The 12,946-nt window shown below is 40.7% G+C and overlaps 1 protein-coding gene across 2 annotated transcripts in view; it reads right to left on the bottom strand.

Moving 5' to 3' along the window:
• Positions 1-2,183: 2,183 nt before the first annotated feature.
• The window catches only part of SBNO1 (strawberry notch homolog 1), a 55,544-nt gene continuing 44,781 nt past the window's right edge, over positions 2,184-12,946 (bottom strand). For both annotated transcript variants that reach the window (XM_020901315.2, XM_020901316.2), the window contains exons 29-32: positions 11,816-11,953; positions 11,080-11,156; positions 9,864-10,057; positions 2,184-8,689 (exon numbers count right to left, since the gene is read on the bottom strand). In XM_020901315.2, coding sequence (XP_020756974.1) covers positions 8,547-8,689; positions 9,864-10,057; positions 11,080-11,156; positions 11,816-11,953 — 552 coding nt within the window. In that variant the 3' untranslated portion in view covers positions 2,184-8,546. The remainder of the gene's footprint in view (positions 8,690-9,863; positions 10,058-11,079; positions 11,157-11,815; positions 11,954-12,946) is intronic.

Below are 12,946 nucleotides of genomic sequence, written 5' to 3'. Positions count from 1 at the left end.
TCCCTTCCCTCCACAAAGAATGGACTGGCCCAAAGGTCAATGGTGTGGAGGCCCAGGGGAACACCATGTGAGGCAGAAAGCAGACCTGGATTACCCATGAATCCCCGAAGGGGAATAAAGTCAAAGCAAACTGGAACCATTAACAGAAAAACTCAGTGAGGACAGTGGAGGCTCTCCATGAAGTCTCGCCTCTCATTTTTTCTTATTCAGATTAATACTCAATGTATTAAGGTTATACATTTAAGAACAGTTTTCTTTAAATCTTGATGCTAAATTTATAAATATTTTTGAGAGATTTGAGTTAAAATATAAAACACTCCCTTTTACTTGTTCTTCAATTAATGCTCGATTATCTCATGTGTTTGGCAGGCTAAATTCCCCTAAACATGAACACCATTTACAAATTTGATTAAATTCCCTTAAGCATTTCAAGCTACAAATTGAACATGATTCTCTCAAGCATTTCAAAGCCCACAAAGAACACTCGCAAACAAGCCAGACTGCAGACATTTTTTAAAATTTTTTAAAAAATATCTTTGTCCATATCTAGAGAACGAGTGGCATGGACCCTTGGCCCAGACCACCTGCAGTCCCCCAACCTTTGTGCCCATCTCATCTATGAAGTGAGTGCCAGTTCTCACATGGCATAGAAGTGAATAGAGGCAGGGAGGCTTAAACACACACACACAGGACACAGAGATCTACTCACACACACACACACACAGGACACAGAGATCTACTAACACACACACACACACAGGACACAGAGATCTACTAACACACACACACACGGGACACAGAGATCTACTCACACACACACACAGGGCACAGAGATCTACTCACACACACACAGAGGACACAGAGATCTACTAACACACACACACAGAGGATACAGAGATCTACTCACACACACACACACACGGGACACAGAGATCTACTAACATACGCACATACAACACAGAGATCTACTAACACACACACACAGAGGATACAGAGATCTACTCACACACACACGGGACACAGAGATCTACTCACACACACACACACGGGACACAGAGATCTAACACACACACGCGCACACACAAACACAGGACACAGAGATCTACTAACACACACACATGGGACACAGAGATCTACTAACACACACGCACACACTCACACACACAAAGGACACAGATCTACTCGCACACACACACACAGGACACAGAGATCTACTAACACACACACACACGACAGAGATCTACTCGCCATTTTGGGTGTCCTGTAGTATCTTCCCTCCTGTCCGTTCCCGAATTCTCTGGCTTCCTGAGCCCAGTGCAAGGATCTGACTGGATCTCTCGGCCATTCATTACTTCACCATCCCAGAGCCCCAGAGCTCACCACCCTCCACCTCTCTGTCCACTGCAGGATCCACAAAGCAGTCTGGTGCCAGTGGACAGTGGCTCACCTCCTCCCCACTTTACCACACCCCCCATACCCAGCATTCCTGATGTTTCCTTCCTAGCTCCCATGACCACCGGAACCTTAACCTAATCGCTTATTTGTTGTCTCTGACATGAGAATAACTACCCATGAAGAATCCCTACCAACGAGAGCCATGCGACCCGATGCTAGACACATAGCAGTGGCTTATTAAATACTTAGTAAAGAAATATGAAATAAAGGTACCAATTCCACAAGACTTAGAAAGGCTTTTCATCTGAGAGCTAGCAGAGGACTGAGGACTATGGGAAGCACCCAGTGACTGGCACACACTAAGCTGTCTGCAGTAGTTTCCGTTTTATTTTTCATCAGCAGAGCTCCAATCTCAGATTCCCGGATTGGATGGCTGTGCAGCAGGAGGAATGAATTTTCAATAGCGAGCCTCATACCCCCAAGTTCTCCAACACTGCGGCACCTTGCAGAGGACACCCCTGACCCGAGCCCCCCGGCCAGGGCACCCAGTGCAAACTCACTGAAGCTCTACAGCGGTGCAGCCATTTTTTTTGCTCTAACAAGCGCTGGGTTGCTTTTTATCCTCACCGTAAGAAGTCTTCTAGAATTCTTTTTAAATATAAAGCCAATAAAAAGTCCAAGCCCCCAATTCAAATTAGCTCTCTAGGTCAGTGTGGTGAGCTGTGCCCTGACACAGCTGGAACAGGTACTCAAGAGCCCAGTCAAATAAAACACAGACAAAAGCAACATATTAGCCAGTTTAATTTATTTAAGAATCTTACAAAAAAAGAAAAAAAAGAGAAACAAAAATCAGAAAACACAACAACAAAAAACTAAATACAGAATTTTGTTATGCTTCATGGTTGACGGTTTTTACTTGCAAGGGTATAAACCTCGCTAAATGCAGCCAATACATTTTTTTATTGCATGAGACCCAATTTTTTTTTTAAGTTACAAATCAAAACAGAACAATTGTTTCTGGACACTTGGTACTGTATCACCACGGAAGGCTGAAGAAGCAGTGCAGTATCATCAGAACAGTGCGTACCCTCCATACACTGACAGACATTCAAAACAGAGTAGCAATATAAAAAGAGAGATTGTAAAAAAGAACACAACAAAAACAACCAAAAGAGTTTTACATCCACCTTTGTTTCAAATTGTCTTTGGATTCCATCACATGTTGTCTCAAGATGCACCATGTCAGATTAGTAAAGGAGGAAGATCTATGCCTAAGTACAAAAGTATCCTTTGCTCAGCGGGAGGTAGAACCTGGCAAAAGTTTTATTGCAGAGATACAGCGTACCTCTTCCCACCTCTCATGGTCGATGGTAGATAAAGTGGTTATTGAAAAATAATATCAGTAGTTTGCAAATTCAGTATAAACCATGAACAGGATGATTTTTTTTTTTCCCCGATGGCGGCAAGACTGCAATGTGCTATGTAGAAAATACAAGCTATCTGCCCCGTAAAGTGGAAGTCAGAAAGAAGGCTCAAGCTTCTTTATCCTCTTCAGTGCCACAAATACTGTCATAGCAAGAAAGGCCCTCAGGACAGGGTGATGGGTGGAAAAGCCAGGGGGTTCTCACTAAGGAGCCTGCGGACTGACCCTCAGCCCCAGGAGGCTTGACCTGCAAGAATGGAAGACAACCTACATCCCAGGTGGCGCCCCTTGCTCGACTCTGCACTACAAGGGTATGGCCTTAGCCTGACTGCTGCTGCTGCAAACCACGTGGTTCAACTGCCTCCTGGGCATCAGAGAAGGAAAGCCTCTGACAGAGGAGCTCACCTCTGACAGGCCCTCTTTCAAGACACACCAAGTTCCTAAGACTCACCTAAATACAGACAACTTCTAAATGTCTATCAAGCTCAGAGCAACGAATGAAACGTGTGCATGAATGAAAGGCCCGAGAAACGCTCATGGTGTCTTTGCTGGAAGTTATGGAGGAATTTCTTCTTAAAAATGCAAAATCTGTAGGTAGAAACACAGTATTTGCCTGTTACCACAGTGGTGGTAATGATTACCACCACTCTGTGAGCCACTCCTGGGTGGGCCCTCCTGGCAACACTAATCCAATCGTTAAGAGTGCCTCCAGCCCTCTCAGCTCCTAGGTTTACAGCCAATCTAGTCAAGATCAACTCAGCAGCTTGCTGATGGTGGGACAGCTCAAGGGATCCCACCAGCCTGTCCCCTCCACAGTTAACACACAGCATCAGCCCTTGAGCTGAAGGCTCACAGGAGCCTGCACAAGCAGTTGTGCTGCTCTACTCAGGAGGACAACTGTCCCTGGAAGTACGTTCTCTAACCTGCTAGTACGGACACCAGCCCGTACCAGGCCTGTCTCCGCCCCTTAACTGGTGGGACAGAAGCAGATCGCCATGCTCACTGGAAAGTAAGTTTCTGATTATTCTTTGAAGGATTAAAGGACAGACTAAACTTCTTTAAGAAACAGAAAATTTGCAGCAGCAGCAGCCCATACATCACTGTTCAGATCTAGGAGATTTCCCTCTTGGCTGGAAAGCCACAAGGATGAAGGATGTGATGCAGGCCTGAAAAGTTGCAAGGGTAGAAACAAGTCAGGTTTACTGAAGAGTTGAGTTTGATCCCAAATGCACTGAAGAAGTTAGAGGAGCTTAAAGAAGTCTTGGGAAGAAATTTTTTCAGATGAAAACAGGCTCACTATAGCTTCCAAAGAGCAACATAAATGAGCATAACTAGTCATATAATGACAGTATCAGAAATTGCACTCAAGTACATTCCCCCAATACAATGAATTGCACACAGTAAAAAAATATGTAATAAAAATGCAAAACACAATCAGGCATGTTGAAAAATATTAACACAAAACAGACACAGGAATTCTATAGTAAAGATGCAAAACTGAATTCTAAAATACAAGAACAAATTCAACTAAAGTTTTTCAGCAAAACTTTTCTACAGCAAAAAAAAAGAAAAAAAAATATTATAAGAAGCCCTCTATGGGAAACCAAGAAAAGAATAAATAGAATTGGATGAGGGAAAAGAGACAAACAAGTGGGTGGGGTCCCAATTTACAAGAAATATTTACATTCAGAATTCAAAAGAACCCAACATTTCTATATATATACATTATGTACATATATATAAGTACAGCGTAAGATTAGAAGGTGGGTTTTGGATTTCACCTCAAGTACTCAGAAAAAAATTACTAGCTAGCTAGAGTTGCAGGTATCTAAATGTGTTTCCTTCACTTATATGCCCTTAAAACGCACTGCCTTGTATTAGACAACTGGCATCCAACAAGGACTTTCTACAAATGGTTTTTGCTCGCAGCTGTAGCCACAACATGGACTGCCTGCTGCATATTCCAGCAGCAAGGCATGCACAGTGCATGCACCTTGGTGCGGTGCTAGCCAAGGAGACCTCAGATATAGGAAGGATAGTCAACCACTGCCCACTGCCACTGGGATGCCTGCATTCCCCAAACATCTGTCAACCGGGTACCAGTTTCACAGAGACTCTTTATGTAGCACCATTCGTAGAAACTGTCGAATGTCGTTGGGGTACATTTTTTAAGAGAGTACTTGGGTAGGGACTTTCCTCTTAACGTCTAATCAAGAAAAGGACCCAAGGGAAAAACACTTTTCCTCTGTTCCTACTTTCATCAAATGAGATGCACCAATCATTTCAAATCTATTGCTTTTCTTCCCCCTCCTTGGAAAGTGGAGGGGAATGAGGGAAAGGTTCCCGTTATACAACTCTTAAGTGCTGTCCTGGTACCCTTGCTTGTCATCCCTGTTAGAAGTTGTCCTGATAGCATCACATGGAGATTAGCAAATGAATGCCCCAGGGGGTACAGCCAGAAAATTCTGCCTCTAAAATATTAATATTTCCCTGGAGTTTGGTAATCTAGAACTTTTACCTTTACAGATAAAGAAGCAATATAAAACTAAAAGGTTTTACTGTTGCAACTCAAAAAGGTTTCTGAAGTGCTAACTGGATTGGAATAAATACATATATACATACACACACACACACACACTCCCACATTGCTTTGGATGCAGGTTCTTGCTAAACTTATATACAGATGTGAAGAAAAGACACTGAAGAGTTGTATCGGCAATTTAGCAGCAGAAAGGGAAAACTGCTTAAGATATTTACTTTTTCATCAAGTTGTTTTTAAAAATACCTTATTAATACTTTTAGGAATTTGTATCATCGATATGTATCTGGATAAACCCACTAAACTGCAGCTAGAGACCTTGTGGTATGGAGGATGCTAGATCAGGGGAACACTAACCTCCCCCAATACCATCTGAGCAGCTCTGGACTGGGAAAGTGGTTTTCAGCACAATCGGTACTGTAAACTCTGAAAACACGAACATGATTCATAATCAGATTTTTGTGCTCAGAGTCATATTGCTAAAAAGGGAGAAAAGGCATTACAGAGGCCAAATGGACTCACATACGGTTCAACAAGGTCCTTGGGTTCAGATGTGGCATTCAGATCCTGAAATACAAGACCTGTTTTACCAAAGTTAGCTCTTGTTTGAGACTTGATTTTTTTTTGACAGAGGAGGACACTGAATGCTGGGTTTCCCCATGTTGACCAACCTGAAACTTGCCGACTTGGATAAGGGCACAGTGCAAAGGTTGTATGCTCACCTCCAGAGAGGAGCACGGGCAGAGCCTAACAAGGGCCCTGAGGGCTCACGTGCACACTGAACCACCATAAGCGTGGGCAGCCGGCACCTCAGCTCCCCATCTGTGTACACAGCTGCCTTTCCGAGGTCTACTCAGAGTTTTCACAGGACTTATTTCTGGACCTTTTCTAAAATGCAAAACAAAGCTGTTCTACAAAGAACAGGACATACACATCCCCTCTGTAACAAGATAGCTATTCCAAGAGCAAACATTACATTGTGAATTGTGAGGGTCAACTAATTTCATATTAAACAATCCTGATACTGAAGCTGCTTGGAAAAAACCATAACTTGCTTTTTAAAAAAAAAAAAAAAAAAGGTGCCCACACACACACAAAAAGCAAAGTTGGGCCAAGCCTACGAGAGACAGTCTCTCTTTCACAACCCTGCCATTCTGTCTCACTGGAGGGAGCAGGATGGTTAGGCTTCCTCTCCACAGCTCTATCTTCCTTGGGGTGCTGATGGAAACCGACTAGGCTCCTGATTTAAAAACAGAACTGGGAAGTTTTGGTGCAGGTGGACAACTCTGCTCTTGGCTGCCAGCTGGGTCTAGTGGCCCTAACAAGGGACACTGGTTGATATTCACGGATCACTGCCTGAGATATAAGGATAGACTGAGGATAAAAGTTGCATCCACTGGGCAAAATATGCCAAAGAACCGAAATTATTCTCAATTTGTTCTTTTAGGCTTCAAGAATAAATAAATTCAAAGAAAGAAAACTTGTGGTGAACGTGACCTAACTAAACTCAGGCTTGTAGAAACACAAGAGGATGACAGCTCTAGCTTACCCATCACTGAACATACATCTCACCAGATCCTGCAAGAAGTTTAGAAAGGAACAAAGGAGAACAGTTCAACTTGCAAAACATTTGAAAGCACTATTATTTCACCCCTTCCTCAATACCACTTTGATTTTGTGGGGTGGGTTTGAAGTCAAAATCTAAGGCTACCTGGAATGTTGAGCAACACGCCGAGTTCTGCAGCGTTTCCATCTCAGGCTACTTCTGCAGGTGGTGAGGGCCTAAACAAGAGTCCACTTCGGGTTAGTATAATAACTTTTTATTTGACATCTACAAGATTGTGGTATCTTGCAGCTTTTGACCAGGTTTATACAATCTCAGTTTCTCAATAGTGCAACCTGTGCAAGCAAAAAAAGTAAAGGGGAAAAAAAAAAGGAAACAAAAAGACCAATTGTCCCCTCACTTGTTTTTATAAACATCTATTATAGGCGAAACAAAACTTACCCATATTATAGATAAGTGTCTATTCACATTTGTACATTACCATTTTTAACAGCTTGAGATAAACTCTACAATGTCTTACAACACGTTAAACAATATTCAAGTTACTGGGTAACAACAATAACAAGAAATAAACATACAGCAGAAGCCTCAAGTGTTTCCTCATTGTCTAGTTTACAACTCAAGTACAAAGTTTTCATTTTTAAGAGTGACAAAGCAAACTAAGGTAATGAAGTTAAAAAAAAAAAAGATTGTTTGCAAGACAGAAGCCAATCTGTACTCCTTTCTACAACTATCTTTAAGTTAAGAAAGATGTAATTTTAAGAAAAGCAGGCTTGTAGCCTTTTTTGCAGCACACATTAGGAATGCTATTAATACATTAAAATTAACTTTTTAAGAGTTTTATCACCAAAAAAATGTGTGTACTCATTACCTTGACAAGAAACCTGGGGCAGGGAGAATGGGAGGACAAGATTTTGCAGGGTTTGAAGCAATACCCAGGTATAAACACTATAAAAATGCAATAACCAATGCTGTACATCTACAAATGTTTCGCTCTGTTACTTGACTTCTGTGTTAATCTTGTTTACGCATGCTTTCAAAGACATGCACTGTCAGAACAAAAACTAGAAAAGAACCTGAATGCATGATATGCAACCTTTCATTTCATGCTTTAATAAACCTATTGTTTTAATAAGTTGGAAAAAGAAACCAATATATATTTTCTCTATTTATAGACTCAAAACACATGCATCCGGGGATAAGTCCCACAGCAATGGCATGGATGTACTGCGTTAACCCTGAGCACTGTATAACATAAAAGTAAAGCCAGTTTGGGAAGTTCCAAGCATTTTTAAACCAATTATGGTTCGCAGCTTTTAACAAACTCACAAACAAACAAACAGACTGACTCACATACGCACATACCCCTCTGCTCACCCAAAGTAAAAGCATACGGTAAGTACCATGGGAAAAGCACACGGAAAGACAGATGTACCACTGTCGGCACTGCTGATTTTCAGTTTTGCTATCTATTCCAGGTTTGTCCTTATTCCCAAGAAAATTAACTAGAGAGAGCACAACTGAAAAAAAAAAATTATAATTCTTTGGAAACTGTCCCTGATTTTTATGCAAATGATATGCTTCAACAGCATTTCAGATACATCCATGTTGAAACCTGTCTTTTCTTATGTGCTGCTCAAGCTGGCGATGCTCTGGGGGTGACGCTGCTGCCAGAGCTGTTTCTGCTGGACTGCAAGCTGTTGAGACTGGTCTGAAGTTGAAAGGAGATTTATAAGAGGAGACACACAATTTGCAGGAATAATCAAACCTGCAAGGAGAAAACAATTTATAAAGGTTGAACCCAGGAGAACTCATACTGTATTTTACAGCTTCACAGCAAATCCCAAATGATGTTATAATATTAAGTTAATGAACAAGATTTCATACACAAACTAAATCAATACTAAATAACTGAACTGGCCCCTTCAGAAGTGGCCTGATCCCTCAGCAGTATTACCCACAAATGCCTGAACACATTCATGTGTCTAGGGCAACACCACCTACCTGCTCGAGCAGAAGAAAGCCAGATACAGGATCTCCCTAGCCACTACCTTTGCAGTCTAGAAATGCATGGAAGCATCACCTTCTTTGGTATGTACTAATGTACCAGAGAGACTCCAGCAAGTGTCTACAAATTCAAATGCACACTGAAACACTAACTGCTAAGTGGGAGTGTGTGGAAGTCAACAAACTAGACTGTGTATTATATCCTGCATCAGGGGACCTGAACTTCTCTCATGTGGGAACAGGGGCTCAATGCTCCAAGCTTCTCTGCAGTGTATTTTTTTTTTTTTAAAGAAGATAGGGAAAAAAAGATAGAAATCCATCCTTTTGATTTTTAAAAGGTGGCAACTAATTCAACTGAAATCCGACAACCAAAAATAACTGATGATCAAAAGAATGCTCATGGACTGACTCTGGCCCGCAGGCAATCCATGATACAGAGAAAGGTTGTTGCAAAAGAAACGAAGAGCACGTGACAAGGCAAGTACAGTAACTGGGTTGACTGCTGGGAAGTGAAGCCTGTCACTGAGGGACTGGTGGGAGCGGCCAGCCTGTCTCCCTTGCTCCCTGCATGACTTCAGTCCAGCCTCTGTGCACAGTGGCTTTGAGTTCCATAGTCTCACATGGCCCGAATACAAAGAGACAGACGTCAGAGAATCCTTCGTCTTCATACCAGACAGCCTGCACAGAGGTCAACAGGGAGGGAAGGAGGGAGCAAGAGCACTGCAGGCAGCGCAGAAGCACAACATCAGAACCTCAGCCACAACCAACTACAGACATCCAAAAGCTCAACTTCCGTTCATCCTTTTAAGAACAAAGGAAACTTTACCCCACCACTGGAATAGACATTCTAAGATGTTATGAAGGAAAATAAAAAAAACAAGGATCTGATTTTCTTTATTCTCACAGCTCGAACCAAAGGAATAAAAAAGACTCACCTACAATCCGTTGTCCATCCTCTGTTCTTAGGCGAACTATCTGCATTTTCACATTTGTGCCACTGACAGACGCAAGAACACCCTCAACTTTTGTCCAGACACTCAGTACTGAGCCACATAATACATAGTATGTGCGGCAACGAAGACCTATTTCACAAACTAATCCCAAGCTTGCTTTTTTGCAGTTGCCACGCCTAGGACAGATTAAAAAAAAAAAAAAATATATATATATATATATGAACATGGACACACACCAGGCTCACACCTACTGAATTTCAAATGGAAACTGCACTATCATTTACCTTAAGTGAGTTTCAGAGCCTGCAATTCTTTTCACATACTGGATTATCCTAATATAAGGTATCACTACTGATTTTAAAATTCCAGTTATTTCTGGGGTCTGGCTCCCTATAAAAGGGCTGATGTATTGGTTCTGATAGCCATTTTGCATGTGTCATTTTAATATGTTTGTTTACTGGATTAATGCCAGTTTATAAGATAATTCTGCCAGTCATCCCTACAGTATTAAAGGACAAATATATGGTTCTAAATCAGGTAAGTGAAAAAGGCAAAAACAAACAAAACCTTGCTTATATCACAGCAAAGCTATCTACTTACATGTGTCTAAATAAAAACCTGGCTAAAACTCATCTATATCCCTTTTCATAAAGTGGGCCAGGATATTCCATTCTCAATGCCCCGAAATGAACATAATGATTTGACAACACCTCTGGCTAGCCTAGCAGCACAGCAGGATCGGTTCCAGGGCTCAACAGTCAAGTTTTCTACTGTTGTTAGCTACCTGAGGCATCTTTGTGGTTTCCTAGATGTTACTTAGCCTTAAAAATAAAACTGACTTGAGACACCAATAGAACTTTGGGGGGGATGGGGGGAAGTTAAAAAAAAAAAAAGGAAGGAAGGAAACGAAGAGAGAAGCAGAAAGAAAAAGCTAAGTCTCAACCCCAAGCATGATAATTAAGTCCCTGTAGGCAGATGACAGTCAGTCGGAAGTAAGGAAGCATCCATGAACAGCAAAGGGGAGATGTAAACAGTGTGTGGTCAGAGACTTCCACTATGTACCTCTGCATAGAGAAACAACAACAAGCAACTGATAACTGCCCATGTACTTACAGGGACAGACTGCCAAAGAGTAAAGAGATATTTAAATTAAATCTTGACAAATGGAATAAATGGTGAGAAAAACAAAAATACTAACCAATAAGCATGAGTACAAGTATCTGCAGATGAATTATACTGATCTAACCAGTGGACCAGGGCATCGTCAGAGACTACCTGTGAAAAGAAGATGAAAATTCCACTGAAACACACACTGCTTGCCTAATTTGATCTCTGAAGTCAATTTAAAATCATCTTTGCATAAAGAACCTGGCCCTTGCTACTGCTTGCATCTGAATGCTAATGCTCTCCCACGAGGGCTTCCCTATGTAATGAATATTTCAAATAGCTAACAATTACAAACTGTTTTCAAGTGGAAAATGGCTAGGAATAACAGTAATATAAGGTAATGCTAACAACAAAATTATTACATACTAAAGTTAGAAACAACAGGCATTCACTGTTTTTCTAGAAATCACTCCAAAATGTAAACACAGCAGTTCACAATAAAAGCAAGAGTTGGTGGGAAGGTATTTTAGTCTTGTACATCTTCCTTTCATTTAAAAAATTCTAATTTTTGTAGTCAGCACTGTTAAAGCTTCCTTTTCTGACAACATAAGCTGCTTCAAATAATCATAATTTTCCTAATAGCTGATAACATTAAGACTGGGATATTAATTTAACAAAACTTTTTTAAAAGTTAAAAACTTTTTCTGAAAACCATATTCCAGCAATCAAATAGGAAAAACTGACAAAAAAATTTCACATATAAACACTCTTTCAATACATTATGAAAAAGTATTCCTATATAACATCATGGACAAATGGAAAAATACCTTCTTGTATTTCTTTTTTAGATCAGCATAAATTTCTAATTTGAGCTGTTTCCCGGTATTTGGTCTATAAACTAAGAAAAGCTTCTTCTTAGGGTTCACTTCTTTAACTAAGATGGCAGTTTTCTTGTTGTTTCTTATCTATTAAAAAAAATGGTGAGAAAATATATAGTCAACACTGTACATTTTAAGACAGGCTTGCTTTTTGTACCATCACATCAGCAAATCTTTTCCTTTGAAAGATTATAATGCCAAAGTGAAAGAAAGTGAAAGTGAAGTCACTCAGTTGTGTCCGACTCTTTGCGACCCCATGGACTGTATGTAGCCTACCAGGTTCCTCCGTCGATGGGATTTTTCAGGTAAGAGTCCTGGAGTGGGCTGCCATTTCCTTCTCCAGGGGATCTTCCCAACCCAGGGGTCAAACCCAGGTCTCCTGCATTGCAGACAGACGCTTTACCCTCTGAGCCACTAGGTAAGCCTATAATGCCAAATGTGTAGGTAAATACAGAACTGTGAAGAAAGGATAACGCTGCTGTGTAATCGAGTTAAACAAGGTAAAGGCCTTAACTTTGAGGCAGGCTGAAGGTCAAGATATTTTTTAGAAAATTGTGTTGAGTAAGACTTAAAGCACAATGTCCAATGGAGAAAAATTTGCTTCTTCTAATCTATGACAGAGATGTGACAGAGGAATCTAAGTAGTGGGCAGGAAGGTCTTCATGGGAAATTCTAAGGTATGTCACTCTCCTTCAAGTTACAATGAAATAAAACCTTCAAAAAATAATTTTGATCATTCACAGTCCTCTGAATTCATCTAATCCACCAGTGCTACAATTTTAAGCCTATAGTTTGTGAGAGTGAAATACCACATGAAATATCACAAACTGATCTGTAGACAGTAATGCTGTAATAGGAGAAAGCAAAATGCTGAACAAATAATACACAATATAATGCAGAAGTGGAAGAAAAGGATGCATTAGACAAACAATGGAACTTGGTGTTTCTGTTTTTTTTTTTTTTTTTTTTTTAAATTTTTAAAAGTTGGACTTTATGAGAGAAATCCTAAGACAAAGGAGTTGTAAAAAGCACCATTTAATTCAAGGAAAAATAAGGCTGGGAAATTAGTATCTGTTCTAA

This window comes from Odocoileus virginianus, chromosome 12, assembly GCF_023699985.2.
Source record: "Odocoileus virginianus isolate 20LAN1187 ecotype Illinois chromosome 12, Ovbor_1.2, whole genome shotgun sequence".
In the NCBI taxonomy this organism is placed as follows: domain Eukaryota; kingdom Metazoa; phylum Chordata; class Mammalia; order Artiodactyla; family Cervidae; genus Odocoileus; species Odocoileus virginianus.
This window is presented reverse-complemented; position numbering and strand designations above follow the sequence as displayed.